The 27576-nt window shown below is 53.3% G+C and overlaps 1 protein-coding gene and 1 long non-coding RNA gene across 4 annotated transcripts in view; one reads left to right on the forward strand and one right to left on the reverse strand.

Moving 5' to 3' along the window:
• Positions 1-7825, reverse strand: part of LOC147576761 (uncharacterized) — a 65424-nt gene extending 57599 nt beyond the window's left edge. For 2 of the 3 annotated variants that reach the window (XR_015241095.1, XR_015241093.1), the window contains exons 1-2: positions 7299-7825; positions 6396-6648 (exon numbers count right to left, since the gene is read on the reverse strand). This is a non-coding gene — a long non-coding RNA (uncharacterized LOC147576761). The remainder of the gene's footprint in view (positions 1-6395; positions 6649-7298) is intronic. The other variant, XR_015241094.1, reaches the window with a different exon arrangement.
• A 114-nt stretch (positions 7826-7939) lies between these two features.
• The window catches only part of DGAT2 (diacylglycerol O-acyltransferase 2), a 31924-nt gene continuing 12287 nt past the window's right edge, over positions 7940-27576 (forward strand). The window contains exons 1-2 of the mRNA XM_086678350.1: positions 7940-8192; positions 22848-22976. Coding sequence (XP_086534476.1) covers positions 8153-8192; positions 22848-22976 — 169 coding nt within the window. The 5' untranslated portion in view covers positions 7940-8152. The remainder of the gene's footprint in view (positions 8193-22847; positions 22977-27576) is intronic.

A 27576-nucleotide genomic window follows, 5' to 3' on the forward strand; every position in this document is an offset into this window, starting at 1 on the left:
ATCTACACAGGTCTTGGCAAAGAGAATGTATGAGATAAATGTACTGAATGAGTGAATGAATGAATGAATGAATGAATGAATGAAACAACAGTTATTTTGGGTGACATGAGATGTAATACAGAATCCTGCATTGTATTTTCCAAGTCCCAAGAATGCACAAGATTACAGAAGCAGGGAGTGGACAATGAAATGAATAAGATTCAGTCCTTACCCTTGAGGAAGTCAATATATTTCTTTCTGATGTCTTCCCTATACCAGGTCTCATGTTAGGTCCTGGGATCTTTGAATCAGCTTTGTCTCTGTCTACAGTCAGATGCGAGAGGGAGGAACCCAGACAGATAAATTAATTTTTTTATGTTTGTTTATTTTAGAGAGAGAGACAGACAGAACATGAGCGGGGGAGGGGCAGAGAGAGAAGAAGACACAGAATCTGAAACAGGCTCCAGGCTCTGAGCTATCAGCACAGAGCCCGATGCGGGGCTTGAACTCACAGACCTTGAGATCAGGACCTGAGCCGAAGTCAGATGCTCAACTGACAGAGCCACCCAGGCACCCCGACAGATAAGTTATACAAATTGTTTCTCCAAAATGTGGGCTTCTCCAAACTATGTACTTGGCCAAGCTGTGAACTTCCGAAGGCAGAGACCCTGTCCTATATACCTCCAAATTCCCAGCCCAGGTTTCAGTGTTAAAGTGTAAGTGAAAATTAAACAAACAAACAAACAAAACCAAAAAGCGGATTTGATTGTAAAGAAGGCTTCTTGGAGGAAGAAATATAAAGATAGGAAGGACGGGCAGGATGTGGAAAAGGAGAGGCTTTTCAGTTGAAGAAGGGAGAAGAGCACTTCAGTTCAAGGGCACTTCAGTTCGAGAGCATAGTGTGAGCAAAGACCCAGGGGAAGAAAGTACATTCCAGGACATAGACAGTGACCTGATGTGACCAGAGAGCTGGATCCATATCAGACAGAGGGATGAAGAGAGACTGGAGAGTGTAGCGGGGACAAGATCACATGAGGCCTTGAATGCCATGTTAGGGAGCTTGGGTCTCATCCTAAAGCTATGGGAGCCACACACGAGAATGGCTGGATTGCATGTTCCAAAGATCACTCTGGGGATCAGTGTGGAGCACAAGGATGGAGAGCAGGGACCAATGAAGAGGCCAGTATAGATGTCTGCAAAGGAAGGTGGCATGGCCCAACAGAGAGAGAGAATTTGTCCTGCTTACTGAGGGTAGAGGTGTCTGTAAGTATGTTTCTACATATGCATTCTTCCACAGAGGGTCAGCCTAATAAAATATTTCAACCCGACTCAGTTTCATGACCCATCATACCCAAAACCTGGGGCAGGCCCAGCATACTAAAGAAAGAGGCTGAAACACATCTAGCCAATGCCTGACTTTATATTTCTTAGAAAGAGGGATTCAACACTCTTCTGAAGGCTTTCAGGGTCATCTAATCTTGGTTAGCTCATCTAAAATATTTGTTTTCCTGTCCTTCTTTGTGTCTCTGGCACGCTTCATGTCAAAATCCTCATATAGGTTGCTGATTTAAAAATCCCCACAAGGCCGGGCTGGGAGTGGAGCCTACAGTCACCAGGAAGCCTCACTCTAGGATGAGCTTCTATGTGAGACAGCTATTTCTCCCTAGCAGGGCCCGTGCTTGCCTGCTCGCCACCCTACATACTCAACTATGCTGATTCCTTGGGCCTGGGCCTAGGCCAGCTTGGAAATCTAGCAAGGCCATTGGAAAGGGAACTGGCACACTAATACCACTCTCTCTTGGTGACTCAACAACCTCTCCTGATAACCAATGTTTCCTTTTCTCAAGGGCCACCAAACAGCCTTTATTTTTTCTAATCTTTTTTTTAAAGTTTATTTATTTATTTTGGAGAGAGAGACAGAAAGAGACAGAGAGAGAGAGAGAGAGTGAGAGCACAGGGTAGGAGCAGAGAGAGAGGGAGAGAATCCCAAGCAGGCTCCGTGCTGTCAGCACAGAGCCTGACATGGAGCTCAAACCCATGAACCACGAGATTATGACCTGAGCCAAAATCAAGAGTCAGACACTTAACCGACTGAGCCACCCAGGCACCCCCCAAACAGCCCTTAAAATATGCAGTTTATTCTGTTGACCTGATAATTGGCCAGGAGTTTTCAGCTATTATAGAGCCTAGGCTCTGGAATCAGACTACTTGAGTTTAAAAAATTTTTTAATGTTTATTTCTGAGAGAGAGACAGACAGAGTGTGAGCTGGGGAAGAGCAGATAGAGAGGGAAACACAGAGTCTGAAGCAGGTTCCAGGCTCTGAGCTGTCAGCACAGAGCCCAATGCAGGGCTCGAACCCACGAACTACGAGATCATGACCTGAGCTAAAGTCGGACGTTTAACCGACTGAGCCACCCAGGCACTCCTAGACTACCTGAGTTTCAATCCTGGTTCTGCCACTCATTAGCTGTGTGACCCTGGACAAAAAATTTTTTAACCCCTTTGTGTCTAAATTTCTTCATCTGTAAAATGGGGCTAATTATAGTAGTATTTCCTCCATAGGGCTGTCATGAGGCTTAAACAAATCCACACAGGTAAAGTAGCTAGAATAGTAGCTGGCAAGTAGTAAATGCTCATTAAAGTTTAGCACCGGTTACTGCCTGTTATGGTTCATGACACCTGCTGTTTCTCCTTTTAGAAAAATCAAAACTGCTCGAGCTGCCCTCCAGTCTCCCAGTGCTTCTCCAGCTGAACACTATCATCACACAATATTTCCGGTCTCCTTTGACTGGGCCTCTGCACCTTCCAGAATCCTTGCTCTCATTGTGGTTTTCCGTTGAGAGCTTTGGTTCATGCGGAGATGCTTGTCTTTTCTAGTGTCCTCTAGTCTCACAGGTTTCTCTGGGAATCTTACTCTCCCCTCCTCCATTATCTTTGTTCATAGGTTCTAGGACAGTTGCCACACTTCCAGGTGAACCTGTCCTCCTGATTCTTATTGTCGATCATAATACTTCTGTGGATAACAACATCTGTCAAATACTGCAAATCCTGTCAAATGCCAGGCCCTGTGCTGGGTACTTTCCATTCATTACTTTAGTCCTTGCAATCCTAGGAAGGAGGTACTTCTATTCCCATTTGGATGGAGCACAGGGAAACTGGGGTTCAAACCCCATGAGCAACATTAGCAGTTGGCAAGGTCAGGGCTTATTCAGTGCATATGGATTAGGAGAAGTGACTTGTCCACAAATACTTAGCATAATTATTATAAAAATGATCCATTAACAGACCTGTCCTGAGCCCCTGCTTGGTGAGATGGATGTGACCGGCTCTCTAGGGCCTGGCACTTTGCTTCTGGCGTGGGGAACATGGGCCTTACCATCCCTGGTCCCAGCACTCACTATGCCGCACTGAGAGAGCTTCCAGCTGTGTCCCCAGAGCCCTGGAGACTGGGGTGCAGAGGCTGCCTGAGTAAGAGGCTGACCATGTGGAGTCCTGGGGCCACCCCTGCCAAACCAGAGTGGCCCCCATCATCTGTGCCCGTACCTCACAGGCTTCTGAACAAGGCTGGATTTGAAGGAGTGTTACTGCTAAAGAAAGCTGGGGAAACAACTGCTGAATAGTAATGGTCTTTTTAAAAACATAATGGAGATATAACATTAGTTTCAGGTGTACAAGATGATTCAATAGATGTGTATATTGCACAATGATCACCACAGTAAGTCTAGTTAACATCCATCATCACACATAGTAATTGTTTTTATAACATGTCTGCTTCTTCAGTCAGAATGCAGTTTCCTGGAGATCAGGGGCTGCACCCCCAGCCCAGCACGGGGCTAGGAGGGTTTCAGGAAGGGGAGGCAGATGCAGGGGGCAGACAGAATGCATGAGGAGCTCTCTGGGCAACATAAGGTTTGCCCCCTTTCCCTGCAGGGGAACGGTCTTAGGAGAAATTGAGTAAGAAACTTGCAGACAGAATGATGCAAGGGGAACTTTCGGTACATATTGCAACAGAGTATTCTAAAATGGGGCCGGGGCTGTTCTGCTGGCCTGTTCCCAAGGGTCTCAGCCCTGCTTCTCTCCAGCTGGTCAGGCCTGTCACACAGGATAGGGCCAAAGGCTACTAACCAGTCCCTCCCCGTCCTCCGCCCGCCACCTCCCCAACCCCCCCCCACCCCGCCATGCCTGGCCTTAGAGCTGGGAGGGTTGAAACCTGAAGTCATCTTCAATCATCCCTTTGTGCCTTCTGCCCTATGTCCATGTCACCAAATCCTAGAGATTCTAAGGCAGCAGCATTTCTCCAACTTTCCGTTCTTACCTTTGGCCCTGCTATCACTCTGGTGCAGGCTGTGTCATACTCATTGTCCCCCATCTTTCTTTTCCTTCTCTTCTTCCTTCCTTTCTTGCTATCTAGTATTACCCAAATCCCTTCTGTGGACCAGGCCCAGCGTTGGGCACTGGGTCACAGAGAGCCCTCTGATTCCACCTTTGCCCTCAAGTAGCCTCTCCTGCGCAAATCAGGTGTGTAAATATCAAGGGTACGGGTGCTCTGAAAGAGAGAAGCCAGGGGTCTGATGGGGACACAGAGCTGAGAAAGGGTCCTCTGAGGGCCATGTGTTACACACCTTCCATTTACCCTCCCAGACCCACTCTCTACCTTCATCCTGCACATTTCCTGAATTCTCTGTACGGACTGCATCATCGGGCTCCCTCACCCTCTGGCTAGTGGGAAGCCCGGTAGAAGACTAGAGGGAGGGACAGAGGGTGACTCTGCCAGGTCACCAGGGTTTGTCTGTGCCCCTTCAATGAAGGCCGGGGCTTCTATCAGGTGGCCCTCTCTACCCAGCTCTCACTCTGACTGGCTTCCTCTCTTTGGACCTTCAGGCCACATGTCCCTACAGTGTTACTAGCCTTGGGGTACTGTGTCAACCCTTGAGCTTAGCTGCACACCCTGCTGACATTGTTGCAAAATTTCTGTATTAAAATTTCCTCAAGTTACCCAAGTACAGATAGGCTGTCTCCTGCAGGGACCCTGCTTAACACAGGCCATAGGTAAAAAGGAAGGATGCCACAGAGGTGACAGCTGAAAGTGTTCTTGTTTGGACAATTATCTTTCTAGAGCACAAAACTGACCATTTGTCACCCCCGCTAAAACCCTTTATGGTTCCGTATTGCTCTGAGGATAAAGTCCAGACTCCTGAGCCTGGCACCCAACACTGTATACCATCTGGCTCTGGATGACCAAGCAGCATGTGGTGAAGTCACTCAGGAGGAGGACATTTGGGGGCTTGAAAGGGGAGGGAAGCAGTCCCAGGAGGGGTGCAGCCCTGCCACAAAGCCGCCCTGCCAGGCAAATTCCTGGATGAGGAAGGAGGAGGTGGGTGAGTTTCTGGACCACAGGACCATGTCAGGCTCTCCTCGTCCACTCTCCAAGGGAGCTGAGCACTGGGAATGAGTTTGACCCGGACAAGCCCTAGCCTCGGGCATGAGAACTGGTTCAAACCCCAGCCCCAACACTGACATCTGGCAAACTCTTCGATTCTCTGAGCTTCGGTTTTCCTGACTGTGCAAGGGGAAGAATCTCACAGGGCTGCGGGGTGGGGCAGTGTAAAGAAAGTAATAAATGGGCATTTGCCTCTGTCAAGTAGTTCCAGTGTCTGGGCTGGTCCCTCTCCCCAGTTCATGTGTTAGGGAAAGCACACGGGCTCTGAGGTTCAGGAAGGCTTGAATAGAAATCCCAGCTTAATACTACTTCCTCACTTTGTGATCCTGGACAAATCACTTTAACTCTCTGTACCTCATTTGCAAACAGGGGTGATAAGCACCCCTTGCAGGGCAGCTGTGAGGATTGGGTAAGTGCACACAGGCCATGCAGGGCCTGGCATGGAGCAGGTGCTTGGTAAATGTTTTTTTTGTTGGTTTTTTTTTTTTTTTTGCCTTTTGCCTTTTGCCTTTTGCCTTTTGCCCTGTGCCTCCCTTAGGGGAAGTGTCCCCTGGGCCTTGCAGGCTGGCTGTGTGCAGTGGAAGGGTGAAGGTTGCTGTCACTGGAAGGAGTCTCTGACATGCAAGTGTCTAACTCCCCACAAGCTACAAAGCCGCACCCAGAATTCCCAATGGCAACACAACACTGGTGACTGAGCGGGACGGGCTGGAACGTGCCACCTTTGGTGAAGCCCACCCTGGTCAAGTCCTGCTTGGCAGCTTGACTTGGCCTCTCTATCCCTGGTTTGGCCAAAGCACCCATGGGCTTGGCTAGGGAGAAGATAAAAGAAAAGGGACTCAGGTCCCAGAGCCATCCTGCTCACATACCTGCAGGAGGAACAAGGCAGACCATTCCAGACAGGAATGTGAGGATGTTAGGATGTGTGGGGAGGGGGCCAGGAGAAGTCAGTGCCTGGTGTGGGTCCCCCATGCTCACCTCTTGCAGGAGACAATGGTCCCAGGACAAAGAAAACTGCCAAGAAACTTTCTTCCTGGACTACTCCAATTCTGGGTCTGGTTTTCCATCCAAAACCAGTCTGGACCAAGCTGCTTACGTAGCAGGGATGGGTGAGCAGCTGGGGGCCTACAGGAGGGAGTCCTCACTCTGTGAGTTGGCTCAGAAGCAAAGAGGCTGCCCCTCTCAGCCGCTGGACTTGCCTCTGTATCCTCTGCTGGATGTTTCCACATGTCTGTGAAGGGCCCAAATTGGAGACACGTTTTATTGCCCTATTCCCCAAGCCCCCATCTGCACACCGCCAGCCCACCTCCAATCTAATCAAGGTGCCCTGCTCTTCACACCCCTCCTTTGGTCCATGCCCCACAGGATGAAGTCCAAGTTTCTTGGCCGGATTACAAGGCCCTTCAGATCTGGCCCCTGTCTACCTCTCCAGCCTCATCGCCTACTCCTCCCCGACCTGCATCTCTCTTCCAGCCACACCAGGGCACTCAGGGTTCCCATCTCCAGGCCTTTTCCAGTGCTGTGGCCTCTGCCCAAATGCCCTTCTCCTTCCTCTCAGCCTGGCAGAATCGTACTGATCATCTCCGGTCCAGTAGCCCAGGGGCAATGTCGTCTCCTGTCAACCTTCCTAGTTTAAGACATTCCATCTGTCTCTCTTCCTTGCCCCGACAGACTACATCTACAAAACTACTCATCGACGGGCAATGAAGATAATTTTGGAACATGTGTCTGGCACTATGCTAGGCTTTTTTTTTTTTTGTACCTTACCTCATTTAGTTCTCAAAGCATTTCACAAAAATTATTGTTCTCACTTGACAGATATGGAAACTGAGGTCCACGGAGGGCAGGGCCAGAACCAGACTGAAACTGCAGTGCGCTCACCTCTCCGGGAAGTGCATCCAACCCCAGCCGAGGTGGGGGGTGGGGGGCCCTCTCTCCTCGGGGTCCTGTGCCTGCAACTGCCGTCAGCACCTGTGAGTGGCTGTTTCAGGCGCCCCCGACCCCGACCCTTCACCAACGTGACATGCCACGGCCCCGGGCAGGGACCGGGCGGGCTGGGCTGGGTCCCTAGCACCCCGCAGTGTACAGACGCTCCGTGGTGTGTCTTGATAACCAGATGGAAAGGTAGAGGCCGCTTGGGTGGCTTGGGAGCCCAGGCCTAACCTAACGAATCCCGGCACCAGCGACGCGAGGCGGGACCTTAGCATCTTAGCCAAGCGCAGGCCCGGCCTCGGGCAGGCACCACCCGCTAAGGCGCTCGGCGGGCTGCACGAGCTCGGCGTCCGGGCCCAGCAGCCACGGGTGCCCGCGGGACGGCGGCGGAGGGAGCCGGGAGCGGCAGCACGGCGGGGGCGCGCGTCGCGCGAGAGCCCCGGAGCCCGCGCCCTCCCGCGCCCTCCCGCGCCGCCGCGCGCTCCCGCTCCCGCTCCCGGAGGACGAAGGGCGGGCCGGGTGGAACGGCAGGCCCCGCCCCAGCCCGCGTCGGGCCGCCCCCGTTGTGAGGTGATAAAGCGCAGCGCTCCGAGCGCCGAGCGCAGTGGCCGCCACCGACGGCCCGCTTTCGGCAGCTGCTCGGGCCGCGACGGGCGGTGCGCCCCCAGCTCCCCGCGTCGGCGCCGTCCCCCGGCCGGCCCCCCGAGCTCGGCGCGAAGCCCTGGCCCCGGAGGCCGGGGCATGGGCCAGGGGCGTAGGGCGAGCCGGCTTCCCGCGGGGCCGTGAGCTGCAGCGGCTTCAGCATGAAGACCCTCATAGCCGCCTACTCCGGGGTCCTGCGAGGTGAGCGGGGGCCGCCGGTGGGACAGGGGTCTGGGAGACAAGCCGTCGCCGCCCCGGGGGTCTGCAGGGCCTCGGCGGCTTCCATCCCGGGCTGGGAAGCTGCACGCGGGTTTTCGGGAAAGGATGTGACGAGGGCTGGGAGGCAGGCAGGAGTGTGTTCTTATAACGAGGGTACCTTGCTGGAGGACTGGCCAGTGTGCGGGTGGAGGTCCCGACCCCTTTTCTCTTTTCTTTTCCAAAGCTTGCCGCCCCCTCCCAGCAGCGCACCTAGGTCGGGGAAGAAGGAAGGATCCCGGTGACCTAGTCAGATGCAGGCGGCATGGTAGTCTGAGTTCATTCTTCACTCTGGCACTTATCAAGTTTTGAAACCCCTGTTACATCACTTTCCACCCCCCACCCCCACCCCCAGCTTGTGTTCCCCATCTGTGAGATGAGGTTGATATTTAACAACTCCTCCCCAACCCCCAGCACTGTCTGTGGCCCCTGCGAGTTCCCTCCCCTCTCTCCTCACCGGGTGGAGCATGCTATGAGAGACTGGATGGGGCCGAGTGGCAAGGTTTTGCAATCTTCTGAAATAGCCACCAGACTGGGAACATGCCTGGCTGGGACAGGTGTGCCCACACTGTACTCTGCCCTACTCCCATCCTCCAACCAGTCTCAGGAGCCCACTCAGCAGCGACTGAGCCTGGCACCCTGAGAAGGTGGGGTGGGGGGACCCTGGGGACCCTCCATGTGGCCCATGTTCCTGTTCCACCAGCGTGGAGCTGAGGCCCTTGGTGAATATGTATATTCACTTATAGCTGGAGAAATTGATGGGAAAAGATATACCTTCCGGAGGTTTCCTTAACAGACGCCTTGGCCAAGAGGGACCCTGGGAAGTGATCACTGCTGTCCTAGGTCTGTGTGTTCTGAAGTTTCCCTCCCTCCGCCTAAAGCTTTAATCTGTTTGCTGAACCTCTCCTACTTAGCGTTTTTTTTTCCCTTCGGTAACTGACAATCACCTACCCTGCCCACCTTCATTACGAAAATAAAACTTACTAGTTATTGGGATTTTGAAAACTAGAGAAAAACGGGAACAACATAACAATCGCTGGCCAATCAACTATCCAAAAATGGCTTCCTATTGCTCTTTGAGTATATTCCTTTATGATTTTATTTATACACATTATATAAAGTTGAGGGCATCCTGCAGATATAGTTCTAAATCCTATTTTCTCTGAGTAGTTCCTCTGTTCCTCAGAATCACTTATAATCTTCTAGTAGCTGCAAAGTAACCCACCCCGGCACTGCATCACGGTTTAACTATGTCCTGGGCATTGGCATTGCCCTTGGAAAGGTACTGAGCTGCTGTTGCCATTTTGGGGGCAAGCAGCCTGCTCCGTGCATCCGGCCCAATAGCCTATGACAGCCTCTTCTCTCACTTAAGAGTGCTTTTCTGTTCACTGTGCCCTTCGATGCCCATGTCAGGGGAAGGAAGGGACTTACCCATGTTCATGCTTTTAAAAATGCTTTTGTCTCCAGGGGATGGGATAAGGATGCTCTCTAGGGCAGTCCTTCCCGGAGATCCCCTTCCCTCGCTTCTGCTGTCCACTGGCTGTGAGCTGCATCCTTCTAGGAGTTGTTGACTCTCATGTTTTTGACCTAGCACCTGTACTTCAGGAGGACTTGTAGTCAATAAAAGTGACCAACTCATTTAATATCCCCATGTTGTTTTCAGATCTTTAAAACTTGTTCCCCCCCCCTCCCTTTTTTTTAACTGGCTGCAAGGAATTCCATCATGGGATGTAGCAAGGGCTGGTATGAAATGCAAACCAGTCACGTGGTAGCTCTCCGGACCTGCTTTGGTGAAAGGCTGGGTGGGGTAGGGGAGGGTGCTGAAGCAAATGCTATGTTATCTGGGCATCTTCATTAGATGGCTTTCTACATCCTTGGCCTTGGAAGACACTCCCCAGTGGCCTGGTTTGCCTCTCTGGATAAGTTGCCACCATTGTGAGGTGGCGAACACCTGGTCAGTGGCGATATTCAAGGAGAGACCATGGATTCTGTGAAAGGAAGTCCTGCGTTGGGTGAGAGATTGAAGTCGATACCTTGGTAACTGGTTTGTTGGCCAAAAGAGAAAGCCAGCTGTGGGAGCATGGGTAGGTGGGTGTCTGTTGGGGGAGGCGGGGGTCTGTGTTGGTAATTTCTAATCTCTGAAGGACTATCCTGTGCCTGGGGTGGAGGCTGAGTTAGTCACATGTGCATTCCCGCCTTTGCCCCTGGACCAGAGGCTCTTCGGGACAGAACCCGCGGGCACTGCCTATATCCTCAGGGTTTAGCACAGGACCCAGCACAAAATCGTGGCAACTCCAGTAAAATTCCGAGCTGATCTGTTTGTTCGATGTGCCTCCAAAAAGCAAGACCAGGAACAGGGGTAGGATTACAGGGGGCAGGTTCTGATATGATGGAGGAATCCTTTCTAATAGCTGTTGAGGACTGTAAAAGACTTGGTGTGGGTAAGGATCGAACTCCCCATTACCGGGGGTATGCAAGCAGGAGCTCGGTAGGGAGTGAAACTAGGAGGTTAGGTTGTTGGCTAACTCTGGAACTGAGGGTTGACAGTCCCCTAACCCAATCCTGAATCATAGGAGAAGAATGGCACTCTCCTGTTCCCCTCTCCCCTGGTTCTTTGTAGATGTCTTTCTCCCCTGTACCACTTCCCTAACAGCACAGAGGCCACTTTGGGGGCCCTCTGTGCTGCCAAGGGCTCTTGTGTGCTGGGAAAGGAGGGCCAAGAGTGATATTTTCTTGGCAGGTTGAGTGACTCAGTAGCCAGTGTGGAAATCCTGCTCCACCTCCATCCTCCCACCTCAAATTCAGCAGCAAATACTTGAGTCATAAAATCAAAGCTATCTGTTCGTGCTGGGTCTGGCCCAGCCTTCAAGTTACCTGTGGGATACTGAGGGCCCCAGAGAAAAGGGACTGGTTCAGAGTTATCAAAGCGAGGCCTGGAATCTAGATGCATCTCCCAGTCTGTGATTTGCCTCCTTAACCAAGAGAGAGGTGGTGAGGGGCTGAGCACAGGGTTCTGGCTATTGAAGACCCTCAGCAGTTTCCTGAAGGAGTAAAAGTTGCTCCCAGTCTCCATGATGGGGTGGTAGATCCCCTCTTCCCAAGCTTTTGGAGGAAACACCCCCAGCTGCCTGATGGATAGAGACATCACAGGCCCCCAGAGCTCTGATGATCTGCCAGTTGCCCCTCATCATACATCAAACCTTCAAAACTCTTCCATGAGGTCATGAAGCCCCCACCACCTTAAAACATCATCTCCTGCCATGCTGTGCTCCAGAACTGCCAGTGGTCTTCCTGTTCCTCCAGCATTCCCACTAGTTCTGTCCTACCTCAGGCCCTTTGCACATGCTGCTCTTCTGTTCAGATCTTTGCATGGCTGCTTCAGATCCTTTAGTCTCCTCTCAGAGACCTTTTCTGACCATGCCATGTGTAAAACTGCCCCCTAGTTGCCACAACTTGTTTTATTGTTTATAGCTCTTATCGTTACCTAAATTATCATGTGTCCTTATCTGTTTAGGTAATTGTCTCCCCCATAAGGTTGTCAGCCCCTCTGGAACAGGGACCTTGTCTTTGTCAGCATTGTGTCCCTTGCATTTAGTATCGTGTATGTAGTAGGTGCTCAGTAAATATTTGTTCAATGAGTGAATCATTAATGGAACCTCCGCCCTCCTGAGAGCTGCCCTGTTCCTCTCCGGAGGAAGCACTGCTTTTAGCTTCAGTGTGATTCCTCAGTCCTTCTTCCAGCTGCCTCTGTGCCTGCTGGGTGCTGGGGCTGCAGCTGTTCCCTGCTGTGGAGATACCCTCAGTCTCATGAGGTGCTGGCTCCAGGGAGGAGTGCCAAGTGGGGGGACCTGGGCTCCTCATGGTCCTCCTTATCATTTCCAGAGCCTTAGAAGCCAGAGGTCCAGGATGCCAGCCCTAGCTCCCCTCTGGGATATGGCCGGATGGCCCACTCACCCTCTGGGGATCTCACTACCCCACACGGAAAATAGCATCAAAAATCTCAAACACTCAAGAGTGTGAGGGTTTGAGTGAACATAAGCAGAAAGTCCTTTGCAAAGCAACTCGTAATGAACTCCAGTTCATCCTTGTCATTCATCCTGTGTGACATACACAGCAGGCTCCCACCACTGGAGAGTGGCACCTTCCCTGCTCTGATGCATCCAGGAGGGCTGTGCCATGGTGGGGACTTGGTGTGTGGACCTTTTGGTTTACTGATGGAATGCCTTCTGTGTGTCAGGCTCTGTACTACGCATGGGTCGGTCTGTCCTGCTCCCTGCCTTTGATGGGGATGTACACAAGATGACAGTGCACTGTGATGCACACAGTGATGGGGAAGGAGGCATGAGGAACTGTGGAGGCCTGATGGTGAGGGTGGGGCAGCTAAACCATCTTGAGTCAGCGAAGGCTTTCTAGAAGAGGTAACATTTAGTCTGGATATTGAAAGATGAAAAGGCATTAGCAAAGCAGGCCAGAGCATTCAGGTACAGGGAACAGCATAAACGGAAGCATGAGATATGGGTGGGATGGGCAGTTTGACTGCAGGGCCTCTGACTAGTGAACATGGGCTGAGGCCCTGGTGCACTGAGAGGCAGAGACAAGGGAGACAGAGGATGCGCTGTCCAGGCCCCAGGTGGCTCGTCTGTAACCACCTGGGGGGAAGATTTGAGAGCTCCTGGGAAAGGTGCCCTCAGAGCTTCTTGGCCTCCGGCACTTCTCTGGTCTCCTGGGTATGCAATGCTGCCGGCAGAGCTCGGGGCCTGGGGTCTGCCACTGAACTGCTCTGCAGCCTCAAGAAGCCACTGCCCCTTCCTGACTCTCAGTCTCCTCATCTATAAAATGGGCAGAAGAATAATAAGAGTAGCTACCCAGGTTGTGGTGCAGATCCAAGGAAGCCGAACCCACAAACCCTTTGGGCAAATCAACAGAAGGAGGAAATATGAATTCCTTTCATCATTAGAGCAGATTTAAGCATCCTGAGTACAGGGCCAGGAGCCTAACTCTGCATCCGCTTCCCACGTGACCTTGGCGAGACCCTGCCCTCTTGGGACGTCAGGCTCCTTATCTGTACAGTGAGGAAAGCTAGATGAGCCATTCTCCTTGGATTTATTTCAGCTCTGCTGCAAAAATCTGGTTTCAATCCTGCCCCTGACTGCTGGGGGACCCTGGGGCTCAACCTCCTCCCCATTCCCGTTCTCTATTTGTCTTTGTGAAAGTGGGCCCGTGTCTGCCCGGGGCCCAAGTGAGGCCCCAGAGGAGCCCGGCTCCCCATACTTGCTCATGGATTATGATAGGGGCCTATTTGGAGACTTCTGGGTGACATACCCGAAAGGTGGTGGTATTGCCATGGCAACCCCTCCCACCTCGGTAGCTATTTTTTTTTACTGTGCCAGAATGTGGGGGTGGGGAAAGTGGGCCATTGGGGTCCTCAACAATCACCTCCAGGGTTCCAGAATCTTGGGCCCATGACATCCCAAGAGCCCCACTTTCCTGACCTCACCTCCCAGGACCCTACCCTACTTCATGAAAACCAAATACTTGGAAGGCCAGGCCTCTAGAATAGCCCAAGGAGGGGCTTGTAGTCCCTTTACGGGATCTTTTGTGGCTAAAAATTCATTAGCAGATTCTAGCAGAGCACAGAAGGCTCAACTTGTCAGGACCTCAGATTTTAGCTAATCCAACCCAAACCCCTAATTTAGGGCCAGGAGGAAAGAGGGAAAGAGGAGGCCTGGGAATCCAGCCCATCTGGATATGGAGGACGCCTCGTCCCCTGCCAGGATCCTACACAGGGGGTCCTGAAGACTGACAAGCAGGAATCCACTGAGCTCATGCAGACTCCTGAGGCCAAGCCAGGGGCTTCCCAGCCCACAAGCCCACCGCAGCTGTATGTCGGCCTCCCCTTTGGGCCAATGGGCCCTGCTTTAAGGACACCTAACCCTTAAAGGGGACACTATCAGTCTTTCCAGGAGAGAACCTGGTGAATGGCCAGCTTGTGGCCAAGGGGCCCGGAGGCACCATCTGCAGTTAGCAAAGGGGATGGGAGGGGTAGACAGCAGTGTTCTTGGCCTTGGGGATGGAGCCCAGGACTCCTTGGCCTGGCATTACTGGTCCTTCATGGTTCCCTCTCTACTCTGTCAACTAGACTCATCCACTCACACAGTTGCTTTACTCTAGCCTGGCTGAGCTATTTGCAGTTAATTCCTCAAATTTGTGTTCTCTTCCTTCTAGGCCTTTGCAAATGCCATTTGTAGGACTCCAGCACCTGAGGTCCTGACCCTGTATCTCCTTCCTGTCAGCCTGGCTAATGCTTACTCATTTACATGTCACCTGACCCATTACTTCTTCCAGGAAGACATCTCTGAGAACATCCTCCAGCACAGGTTGGGCTGCCCCCCTCCCCCAAGATTCCCCAGCCCTGACTTACCCTCTGTGCCTGATTGTTCACAGACCTGTCTCCCCAGCCATAGCAGGGGTGTGCTGCCCAGGGGCAGAGCCCAGGCTCCAACAGGTGCCCAAGAAGCAGAGGAGAAGCAGGGTCTGGCAGCTCCCATCCAGTGTAGTGCCTGGCCTGGTGTGTAAAGGGTGCTTAGAAAGCACCTATTGAATGAATGGTAGTGTTTGGGGGCTCCGTCCTCTCCTGCACTCTGGAACCTGCCACTGCCGCTCCTGCATTTAACTCCAGCCTGTCCAGCTGGAGGAGACCCGTCCCTCCTGATTGCCCAGGAAGCTCTGGTTGATTCTCTGCCATGGCCCAGGTCAGTCAGCTGTGGACAGGGCCTATCTCTGTGCTTGTCTGGGCCCTGTTTATTCTTCTCCGTCCCCTCCAGTATCCAGTCATGCAGTGAACACCTGGCCGAGCACCGGCTCTGGACCTGACCCCATCGTGGGCACAGGGACCCAGGTGAACAAGATGAGGTCCCTGCCGACAAATGCACACTCTTCCCGATAACAAGAAAGTCTAAGAGTAGTGGCGCGGTAGGCTTCCCCAAGGAAGAGTCGGCCAGGAAGGTTGAGGGAAGTCTGAGGTGTCAGCGCTCAGTGCCTGGCAGGTGTCTACCAACACGAGCTGAACGTCTGACCGGACTGGACCCGAGGGTGATAGGACTCTAGCTGGGGGACTGCAGGCAGGGCCAAGGGTGTGGGGAGGCTTCCTGAAAGGAAGGAGTATCTGGCTGAGCACGTGGAGAGGTGTGTTGTGTGCAAGGCTTGCAGGAGCGCAGGCATGGACGGGGACTCTAAAATCCCCTGGCACGTCCCCCTGGAGCCATGGCTGGCCTTCCCATCACCACACGTGTGACTCCGGCCGAAAGGTGCTTGTGGGGGGCCACGGAAGAGAACTTGCCTCTGGCCTTAAAGAAGCGGCATCTGTTAGGCCCTTGGCCTGGCTTCCCGGACCTCCCTGGGACTAGAAGGGTCTGCCAGGGGTCAGTATGTCCATCTTTCTGCCTGTATGCATTCTCGTACCCAGCTCTTTGAAGTAGTTTGGGGCAACTTCCTCACTGGCCACTTGGCAGCTGATGTCTGAGGGCAGAGCTTAGGTCCAGGTGGGTCTGGCATCCTTGGGGTTGAGGACATGAGCAGGATGATATCCACCCCCCATCAAGAGACCCCTAAAGCTGTTCACATCTCTTGACCTCGCTGGCATCTTCCTAGTGTCTATCAGAGTGCCAGACACTCTGTCCCTTTTTCGTAAGTTGTTTAGACTCCTCACAACAATCCTGTATAAGTAAGGATGACACTGAGTCTCAGACAGGGAAGTGCCTCTCAGGGTCTCAAAGCAGGCGAGAGTTGGGGTTTGAATCCCAAAGTGTGTGAATGCTAACACCTCTGCCTCTAGGCAGGGCAAGGCTTGTTATACCCATTAGACAGGAGAGGAAACTGAGGCTCACTTGATAATTACCTAGCGTTCACGCAGGTCTTTACTTTTTATGAAGCTCTTGCCTATACATTACCTCATTTAATCCTTACAAGAATTTGGCAGGGTGGGTATTAGCCCCACTGTACAGATGAGGAAACTGAGGTTTGCACAGGAAGTGACTCACCAAGGCCACACTTCCTGTAGGTTAGTGGCCACCTTCTCCCGACGCCCAGCCTCTCGTCCTCTGCACCTTTTCCAGGCTGGCATGCCCTCTCCCCAAATGCCAGTGTGAAGATGGCTGGAGGAAGTGGTGTGGGCCGTCCTGAGGCATGACCCACAGCTGTCCATGTGTGCTCCTGCCTCGCGGAGGCCAGCCTTGCTCAGGGCCTCCTCTCCACGGGTCAGAGGATCCCCTTGTCCCCTCTCTAGCTCATCACTCCAAGTTATTTTTCTTCATAGCTCCCATGCGCGCCTGGCATTACATCACACATTTACGTGTAGGTGTTTTATCTGTCCCTCAGCAGGATTCAAGCCCCTGAACAGGCACGACACTGTCTGCTGTGTTCACTGCTATTTTCCCAGCGCCAGGACAGTGCCCGGCACCTCGTAAGTGCCCGGTGCCTCAGGCCTTATCTCAGTCCCCGCCCACCTTCTCCCAGGAGGCCGCTTTTGGCTACTCAAGCCCTTTCCGGCTTCCCTGCTTTCGGCTTTTGTTTTTGGTGCACGTGAACCCCGTTCCTGGGTGGTTAGCCTGCCCTTTATAATTAATTACCTCTGAGCCTTTGGTCCCACAGTTGCCCCCAATCGCAGCACCCACTTTTCCTTCCTTTCACCTCCCAGATCTTGTCTTCAAAGCCCTGTGGAGGCCGTGCTCCCTCCTTGGAGCCTCCTCGGCCAGTACCTCCACTCTGCCCCTCTTCTCATAACACGCAACCTCAGGACCGTGCACATCTAGGGAAATTTTGCGCTTGTTCCCACTCTGCGCGATGGTGGAAGCAGTGACAGTAGCTTCCGACAAATCATCCGACAAATGCCAAATGTACCATACGTGCATTTTTCCCCCATTTACTCTTCCCAGCAATCCTGTAAGGTGGGGATCATTCTCCTCATTTTATAGGTGAGAACACTGAAGCTGAGGGAGGCTAGGTGACTTGCCTGAGGTCACAGAGCCGTGTGGTGTAGAGCTGGCCAAGGGTCCTTTCTCAGATTAAGGGGATTAGAGCTCAGATCCTGCCCCTGCATGTACAAGGGAAGTCTGGGAAGGCCTGGTTTCATCAGCCTGGGCGTGGCCTCCCGGTCACTGTGCTATCAGATGTTGGGCAAGAAGGTGTTCGCACACCCGTTCCCACTGCCACCCCAGCCTGAGCTCTGGGATGGAGGGTGTCTGGCCCCACTGCTGTAGGCAGCTGTGGCTTAGCCCTGGCGGTGGCAGCGTGACCTGTGGGAGCATGTGGGGGTAGAGGTCACATCCCTTGTACAGCCAGCCCACGGGAGGATGTCCCCAGTAGACTCGGGGCCCGGTTTGGGGCCAAGCAGGTGGCCCTCCCTCGGGCAGGGGCGTGTTCCTAAAGTCTGGGTGTGCACTGGCTTGTGTCATGGGGACCAGCCCTCGTTGGCTTGGCCTCACAGGAATGATGAGGGACGCAGAGCCCCAATACCAGCCTCGAGTCTTAGCTCTCCTGTACCCTGACCTCAGGCGACGGGTTTAATGTCTTTTGGCTTTAAGTTGCCTCAGTTTCCATCTCTGTGAAATGGGGCTTGCCATCCCTGCCTTGCCTGCCTTCCTGGGGGGTGCCGTGGGACACCGAAGCCCCATATAGATGGGGTGGCTTCCTTGCTGGGTGTAAGAGAACTGCTCTGGGCTTCTCTGGCAGCTCCACTCCCTCTGCCCTCCCCTGATCTAGGAGCAAACGAGCTGTGTAAAATAAATGGTGAGATGGATGGTGCCTGCCTTGGAGCAGCTAGTTGAATTAGCTATTGGGAACATTTCTTCACAGGACTCGTGAAGTTAGCCTGTAGCTCGGCTTGTCTCCTTCCATGAAAAAAAAAAAAAAAAAGACGTGGGTAGTGGGTTCTGTTTGCATCACAGCGGGGAATTCACGTTCAGGGAGGGAGAGGGAGGCCCCCTGCCCCTCCTCCCCACCTCCACCCTGGCCAAGGTCCTCATTGAGGGCACTGGGGCCTTCCTGTCAAGCCACTTCCTGTCCACTCACTCGGACATCCAGGCCTTCAACTGCATCTGCGGCTCGTGGTCTGTTCATCCATGTGTAAACCTCTGTGAGCACCGTCTCTCACCAGGCCCTGCGTAGGGCACATGGACGAGTCAGGTGTGAGCCCGGCACCCAGCAGATGCTGGTAGAGGAGGCCGGCCAGCAGGACTGGTGCTGAGAGGGCGGGGAGGGTGCTTTGTGCTGGGGAAGGCCAGGAGAGGGCGGCGTGGGAGCAGAGTAGACTGAGCTAGATGCTGTCACTCCCTGCCGGCCCCACCCGGAGCTGGAGGACAGCCAGGCTAAGTGTGAAGGCGGTGGTGGTGGTGGCATCTGATTGCACACCAGCTTCCGCCACAGCCCGGCAGAGGAGCTGCTGGCAGCTGGGTGCTGACCCGAGGGTACCCAGCTGAGCCTCACTTCCCATCTGCTGGGCAACTGTACCAAGCCTCTAGGTGGTATCCCCAGGAGTTTGAGCAATCGCAGAGATCGCTCATTTTACAGATGGGGAAACCAGCGCCCCGACAGGTAAAGTGACTCGGCCAAGGTAACACAGGAGTCGGTGGCAGAACTGGGACTGAAACCTGGAGGCCTGCTACCACTTCACTCACTCCACAATATGCCTGCTCCTGGTCTTCCCCTATGAAGGAAAACAGACCATTCATTCTCCCCATCCCCTCCCAGCTTTCCCCCCACTTGGCTGTGGGGAGAAGAGAGAAAGAACTCGGGGGGACCTGCGGCATAGGAACAGAATCCAAGCCAAATCCAATTTGCCCGAATTGAGTCCAGCTGTGCCACCCTCTGGCTAAGTGACCTTGGCCCTGTCACTTTTTTATCACCTTCCAAGTGGGAGTGATGATGCCAAGCTCACAGGCCTGGTGAGGAATCCGAGCGCCGGTGGATAGTACTCTGTGGGTCACGTGGGCAGCATGCCTCTCACCAGGCCGTGAAGAGAGGCAGCTGGGGGGCCTGAGGAACAGCCAGATCAGAGACCTGCTCCTCCTCTCACTCAGCAAACCTGTCTCAGTGTTTGCTCTGGGCCAGGCGCTGGCAGGCCACTGGGAACCCAGACATGGATCAGACCCAGTCCTGGCTGCATCATGGGAGAATAGATTTGTAATCTGCGGTTAGTATGAGGGGAGGGGCCGTGGGACCCAGAGTGAGGACTCCTTTTCTCTCTCTTATTTCTCTGTTCCATGGGCCTCTCCTGACTTCATTCCAGACAGGCTTTCTCCACGGGCAGGGGACAGGTATGATGGCTTCTGACAGTTCCAGGCTTGCATGGGCTTCAGACTTCATAATCCCAGGGAAAGAATGATAACCTCTCTGCAAAGGCTTGGCCATTCTGTGTTTCAAAGGACGAGCTGCCTTATCTCATTGTCAGGGTCTCATCAGGTGGGCAATGCAAAGAGGGGCTTTCCGGGCAGAGGAACAATGGCTTGACGTCTCTTATGTTCATAGGAGGCTTCCACTGGGGCTGGGGTTGAGTGTCATGGGTAGGCCAGCAACAGGGCTGGGTTCTGTGGTCAGCCAGGCTGGGATGGTCTGGCCCAGAGGCAGCTGAGCGGGCCAGGCCTGAGGAAGGAAGGCAGCATCCCCCTGGCCTCCCACTCCGGGTAGCACCTCACTCTGACTTCCAGAGAAACACCTGTCACTTCTCAGTGCACTTGGCATTTCCTACTTTGTTGCAGAATGGGCTGTGGGAGATAGTTGGGATAAGACAGGGTGGGAACAGGCTGGGCAGCGTGGAAAAAACTGGCTCTGGCCGCTTGCCTTGGGGCTGGTGTGAGACCCTCCAGTTCCTTCTTTCTGTCTGGTTATTAGGGTGAGGGTCATACACCTTCCAGCACTCTGGCCACATCTAATTGTGAGATGAGCTTAGCAGATGGATTTGGATTAGGCATGAGGAAGAACTTGTCTTTTCAGTTGTTTCAACAGGGGATATGTCACCAGTGGGGAATTACTGTGTGGCCTCTTCCTAAGCAGGAGAGCTCCATATGATGAGTGGAACCAGTCGGCTGGCCTTCACCCAGAGCCCTTTCCTTTTTTTTTTTTTTTTTCTTTCAAAGACTGTATTTTTAAGTAACCTCTATACCCAATGTGGGGCTCAAACCCACAACCCTGAGATCAAGAGTTGCATATTCCACCGACTGAGACAGCCAGGCGTCCCAGTGAGCCCTTTCCTTAAGCACTCCTCAAGCTGCTGACCTCAGGGTCCTGTTTGCAGTAGGCATTGGTCCCACGACCATTGCCTTTTATTCCCTGCCCAGCAGAAGGTGGAGGTCCCAGCTCTTTCCCCCACCTCCGCCCCTGCTCCAGACTACCCTACCTGAGACTTTGGACTGAGGATCTTGTTAAAATGCAGACTTCGATTTGGCAGATGCAGGCTGGAGCCTAGATTATGCATTTCTAGACCGCACTTGGATGAGGAAGGTGCTGGAGTATATTCTGTCTTCTCTGCAGCCACAACACCGGGACCCAGACCTTAGCTGCCACGGCTCTTACTTCACTTCATCCAGCACAGCTCAGGAGGCAGAGCCAGCAGCAAAGCCATGACTTGGGAGGCCAGCCCTGGGATCAGGGGTTCAGGCCTGTGCTTGGGCCACACTTCTCTCCCCCATGTATTTACACAGGCCTTTCCCCACTTCTGGACAGGTTTGCCAGGCCCTGAGCATAACCTGTCTCAGATCTGCTGTGTCCCATGTACAAGTACAAGAGCCCTTTGTGCTTGGCACCTGCTGTAGGGGAAAGGGAGGCACCATGAGCCGGGAGCAGGAATCCTGGGTTCCAGCCCTAGCTCCACCTCCTACTGCCTGGGTAACCCTGAGCAAGTCAGTGCTCCTCCTCAGTCACCTGAGCATCCAATGGGGCCCTACTCATTGACCCCAGGGGGGCCCTCAGGCTCTAGCATGGGTTTTGGGAAAGTGTGAAGGTAGAAAGGGCCCGTGGTGGTAGGGTTTTTATTTAGAGGGCCAAGGAGCATTATGCCAAAGCCTCTGGAATGCCTCTGTGGCCCAGCTTCATTTGCTTTTGTAAGTTCACCTATGACCCACCTCTACCCCAGTTATGCCCGTGGAGTATACAGGGCTACTCAGCACCCATAGGTGCCATGCCCTGGGGATATGGCAAGGAGCCTTGGCGGTCTTGCCTGGGTCAATAGTGAGTGGAACCGAGGTTTGAATTGGCGTCTGGGTCTTCTGCTGTTCCATGACCCCTTCCTCTGATCCATTAGACCAGGTACAGGAGCCAGGACTGGTATGTCTGCCTTGAGGTCTGGTGTTATCTGTGTGTCTCCTAAAAGTCAAAGCAATTGTTAACTCTCAGCAGATGAGGGTTATGTCCCTTTCTAAATTCCGCTCTGACCTTGTTGCTGTCCAGATTTTGAAGAAATGCAAAGGCTTGAGTGTAAGCCCCTAAACCCTCTCCCAGCAGTAGGCCAGGATGAAAAGTCAAGAGACCCTCAAAGACAAGATTGTGACTCAGTGCTTGGGCCTTGCAGAGTGGCTGGTGTGAAGGAATGTTTGACCAGCGCACAGGAAGCACTCAGTGAAGACGTATAGAGTGCAGGGTATGCAATTGGGGCTCAGCAAATGTGGGGGTTTGAAATGACCCACTTCCTTTGGCCCAGATGCTGAAAAAAGTAGGCTATGGGTGAGGAGCCTCACCACGCTCTTCCCCAGTTCTGCCTTTCCTGCCATCACCAGGCTTTCTGGTCCTACTGCCTATTAGCCACTGGAGTCCAGGGCATCATCCTGGGGGCACAGCCAAAGAGCCAATTAAGTGGGGACATTTTGGCCTAACTTCTAGGCTTGGCACCTGCTTGGTAGCAAACATAATTACCGCCCTCACTATCCCAGGCTTCCTGAAGCTCACTGGCCATGGGGTCCTTTAGGGAAGCAAAAGCTCCTGCTCCGTTCCTCTCTGGGCCCCAAGCTCTGGGCACTGAGATGAAGCCGGAAGTGTAAATCTCTCTGAAGGTGGTAATGGCAGTGGTGGTGTTGGGTGGGGACAAGAGGGCTCAGACTGCTGGAAAAGGGGTCGTGAGGATGAGAGGGGGCAGGGACTGGGGTACTCAAAGTACACTTGGAGAAAAAAAACATTGCAAGTTGGATATTGAACCTCTGTCCTTGGCCTCACAGGCACAGATAGTAAAGATTAAATATTTGTACTAGATCCAGATAAAGGATAAGGACAGGAGTTTGATTGGGGTGAAAGGGGGAGGGAAGAGAACTGGAAATTATGGAGAGCTTCCCCCCAGCCTCTTTGGATACTTCATTTGGTCTCCAGAATGACTCCACGAGGGGAACACCATTCCCAATGGGTATCTGTCAAAGCTGGGGCACAGGGAAGTATGCGAACAGCCCGGAATTACAGAGCCACTGGGTGGCAGGGCTAGGATTTGAACCCAGGGCTGTCTGATTTTGTGGCCCATGCTCCTCTCTCATGTAGGAAAGTGTGTATGTGGGGGTGGGTTCGTGTTGGGAACTCTGAGGCTGGAAGGAAGGGTGGCAACAGGCTGACCTGTCCCCTCTGCTACAGGCACTGGTTCCAGCATCCTCTCCGCCCTCCAGGACATCTTCTCCGTCACTTGGCTCAATAGGTCCAAGGTGGAAAAGCAGCTGCAGGTGATCTCGGTGCTACAATGGGTCCTGTCCTTCCTTGTGCTTGGTAAGCCAGGGCTTAGCGGGTGAGGGCAGGCAGGGGCCTCCGCAGCAAAGGTGAGAGCAAGAGCTCTGCTCTGCAGGGGTGAAGGGTAAGAGCATCTCTTGGGTGCCCGATCAAGTGCTCTACCCGTAGGCATGGGTGAGGACTCAGTGAGATGCAGTGGGAGGCGGTGGTACAGTTCCCATTTCCCAGATAGGAAACCCCCAACTCTCACGTAAGGTAAGTAACTTATCCCAAGTCACAAAAATTTAAATCCACCTCTGTAGGACCCCCAAAGCCTGTGTTTTTCCCACATGCCACACTGCCTACCCACATCCATTTTCCAGTAGGTGTGCAGCTTTGCTTTAGTGTGGTACGGTGCAGGTTTGAGTCGTGACTCTACCACAGGCAAGCTCTGTGACCCGGAGCTCTCTGAAAGTGTTTCCTCTTTGCAAATGTGACAAAAATGCTCCTGACTCCATGCGTCCTTTGTGAGACTTGAAGATAAGGGATGAGAGCCTGCAGCACAGGGCCTGGTCACAGTGGGCCCCCGTTGTATGGGAGCTGCTGTTGGGATGTGCCCTCAGACCCCCTCCCAGCTGTCGGTACCCTCTGCCCGACACAGTCCCCAGCTACTCCCTCTGGCGCATTTAAAGCCTCTCTCTCTCTCTCTCTCTCAGCCCCTCCCCTGGCAGTGCTTTGGCTACTACAGGTCCAGCATGGTCAAGCACTCGTTCCCTGGCCCTGGGCTGCCAGACCAGGGTCGGGCTGTGGGGGATTGTCTGGGAGGAGGAAAGGGCCCCTGTGCGGGCCAGCCCCTGCTCTCCCAGCAGCCTCGCTTCTTCCCCAGGCTCCTGTGTTCTCAGCATAGTGAGTGGCCTCCCAGCAAGTCAGGGCAGAGTATCACAGAGCACATTCCAGTGCCTGTGGAGAGTCCTTCGGGGCACACCACTCTTTAAGATTGTCCGGGCTGATGGAGTTTATCACGAGTTGCCCTGTCAGTGCAAAGCAGCTGTCCTTCCAGGAGGCGTGGGGGCCTCTGAGACCACATTTCCAGGGCAGTTCCGTGCTGCCCCTCCCTTCCTTTGGCGGGCAGAGGGATGGGACAGGGTGCTGTTTATCAAGCCCCCACAGTGTACCAGGCACTTGATGCGCCTTTCCTTGACTTTCTACTTCACAGGTGAGGAGATGGAAGCTTAGAGGCTCGGTGACTCTCCGAGACTGTGAAGCCCGTTAAGTGGCACAGTTGGGATCTGGGTAGAAGCCCAGTGCACCCTCCAGGGAGCCCACCTTCCCGGAGAGCTCAGAGTTAGTGGACCTGGTCTGAAACAGCCCCTTTTCACCTTTAGGCCCGAGAGTGGGCTTTAGGGAGAGGACCATGAACCCTGCAAATTAGGTGAAGAATTATATGTGAGAATATGTGTACCTTTTTCTGGGGTGAAGGGCAACTACGGTCCTCAGATTCTTACAGGGACTTTACGAGGTCAACACTGGTCTGGGGAGCAGAGCCCATTAAACTGGCTCCCTTAGGGCTCAAACCGCCACCTTGGACTACATTTGGCCACTTATAAGGGTCCTAGAGTAGAGAGCCCAGAGGGGCAGAGCCTTACCCAGAATGAGGAGGAAGTAGTGGGACCAGGACAGGACCCCATGGGCTACAGCCTCCCAGACACCTGCGCAGCCTGCTGTAGCAGGTCCCTCTGTCCCCACTCGTACCAAGAAGCCCCCACTATCCCCGGCTTAGTGGGTCAGAGCGTGGCTGATGGGGAGCAGAGCAGCAGGTAGAACCGCAGTCCATGCAGTGTGCAACAGGGACTGGCCTCAAGTTGAAGGTTAACAATTGATCAAGTCCAACATAGCCCAGAAACCGGCCCGGCATCTTCCCAACGCCCTCGTGTAGGTGGGACCCAAGCCCGGTTGGATGGGTAGGTGTGCTGAGCTGCCGCTAATTATTGCCCCGGGCAGCCCGCCACTCCTTCCTGCTCCCACCCAAATCTGCTGGCAGAGGCTCATCCCGTGTTACAGAGGCTGCTCTGGCCCCATCGCCTACCTCTGAACAGAGTGACTCTTTACCATTTTCGTGCAGTCGACTCCTCTGGCCTTGTGGCAAAGGCTATACGACTTCCTCAGCATGTTTAAATGTGTCATGCAAAGGATAGGGGATTTCAGAGAAAACCAGTGATATTGAAGTGTAAATATGTGTGCATTTAAGAAATCGAATTAGATGTACAGTAACACGCGTGCCTCTCTATTATTACGTTAAATAGAAAGGTCTAGCAGCAGGCTTAATGATTACTACAATTTTTTTTACCGTTACTATAATTCTTAAGTAGTGATGAGAATGAATCATTTTTTAAGATATCTGCCACTGCTGTAGATGGGATACGCAAGCACCTTTGTTCTCTATTGGTGTCACTGCTAATCCTACGGGGGTGTGTTACACGCGTAAATGAAGGAAATACGGAATTTCCCTAAGATATGGGTACAAATTAAAGGTGTTATTTTGTTCCCCATCCAAGTCTATGGATGTCCAGAGGGGACACTTAGCTGTGTGTTAAGCTCTTTTTCACATCGTCTCATGTAACCTTCCCAACACCCTGTGAGAACATTGAGGCTCAAGGAGGGGCCGCACCTGATGAGTGGCGGGGCTAAGGCTTCACGGAAGAGCACGTCCACACTCATCACGGGCCTGCTGCCTCCCTGCCACTGAGCAGTCACAGGCCACCCTGCTCACAGGCCTTGGTGACGAGAGTTTTGAATCACCAGCTTCACCCAGATGTGGGGAGGGGGCGATTGTGAAGGTGGCTGTGGGCCTTCCACGCATGGAGCCAGCAGGGTCTTTAAGTAGTTGTTTTCACTTCATGGACCCTGTGATGGGGCTTCTGGCTGCAGCCCTGTAGCCCACGATGGTGAAGCAGGGAGCCTTTTGTTCAGAGGACTGGGGTCAGGCTCTGAGAAAGGAGGCCATTTCGTGGGTTCAGGTCATTTTTTGTTCAGGAAGCCTTTTCTGGGCTGATTGCTAGGGCTGGAGAGGTAAGTAGGGCACTGTTCCAGCTCCCAGGGAGCTCAGGCTGAAGGGCTGTGTGCAGGAAGTAGTCTGGCACATGGTGTGGACATGTGGGGTTAGGGAGAGTGGCCACCTGGGCTGAGAAAGTCCAGAACTAGCATACAGTCTCTAGATTCTCCATTGGTTCTCTCTCTCTCCATCCAGGCTGCCTTAGCACCAGAGTGAGGACAGTAGGTACGGATTCTCACCCTCCCAGAGAGCCCAGACGTTGAGGCAGTGGGGCATCGGGGCCTGTGGCTCAGCATCCCCTGGTCATTCTTCCCCTTAGGAGAGTTAGGGGTTTGATGGCAGCTAGATTTCCAGGATGCTCAAACCCTAGCCTGAACCTCAGGGCCCTCCCTGCCCAGGCCCTACCTGGAGAATCCGCCTGGCCTCTGAAAGAGCTTGGGTGCCTGTTGGAGTCTAGAGGGCTAGAATGGCCCTTGTCCCAGGCTTAAGAAAGGGCACCAAAGGCAACTGCTCAACAGTGTGAGTGACTTTGTTAGTGACCTTAACTTAGGCATAGCCACTCACCAAGCTGCTTCAAATACTTCCCAGTTTGCCTTTAACAAAGTTTTGTAGACTGCAAACGCTTCCCTAGAGACCCACCTTCCCCATCTGTGATGTCTCGCTCCTAAGCTGGTCCTGAAAAGCTGGATGCCCGGTCACTCTATGTTCATTGCCCCTTCCAAGATAGTTGTGCTGTATTCAGCTACCTTGAGAGAGGTTAGCTCAGGAGTAGAACAGGACTGGATTGTGGATGACAAGGGCCCACCGTTTTCCTGCTCTTAGGCTCATGGAGAGTCCGTCCAGACCTCCCCTGTCCCTCATTAAACCAGAGAAGGCTCAGTATAACGGGAAGAAGAGAGGGCATGGGTTGCAGAGCCGGGCAGCCCTGGAGCACCCATGACCAGCACAGGGCCCAGCAGAGTGGGCATACAACAAGGGTTGACTTCGCCCCCTGAGCAGTGGAGAGGGTGCTAGACGGAAGCCATGCTTCTGCAAGCATGAGTACCTGCTGCCCCAGCCCTAGACTGAGTGCCAGGGAGCAAAGAAGATGTGCCCCCCTTCCCTAGTGTGAAGAATTCAGAGGTGAGAGATCCGTGTGGAAGGGTAGTGTGATACTGGAGAACAGATCTTGAAGAGATCTGGTCTGAGCTAGACCTTGATGGCTGGGTAGAAGTGGGAAGAAGAGAGGCCCTGAGGAAGCCGTCTAGGGGCCAGCCATGAGGTACACCAGCTCTGGCACAGACCTTCCTTCCTTTCTGTGCCACGGTATTCAATGTTAGGGCCAGGAGACCCAGAAAGGAGTGATTGCATGGAAGCTGGACCCAGACAGTCATCTGGGGGCCCTGTTGGGGTTTTGCAAGGGGGCCTATGGGCTCTGGGCTTTGGCCTGGGACTGCCTGCTTGCTCCATTATGTTGGTAGAAGACAGCCCTCCTCCTGGGGCAGGAATCCATCTCAGGTCCCTCTGGTGGCAGTCTGGGGCTTCTGATTTGGGGTGAATTTCTTTTTTTTTTTTTTTATTTTTAATGTTTTTTATTTTTTGAGAGGGAGAGTAAGAAGGAAGGGGCAG

Source organism: Puma concolor, chromosome D1 (assembly GCF_028749965.1).
Source record: "Puma concolor isolate L17-30 chromosome D1, mPumCon1.1.hap2, whole genome shotgun sequence".
NCBI classification, from domain to species: domain Eukaryota; kingdom Metazoa; phylum Chordata; class Mammalia; order Carnivora; family Felidae; genus Puma; species Puma concolor.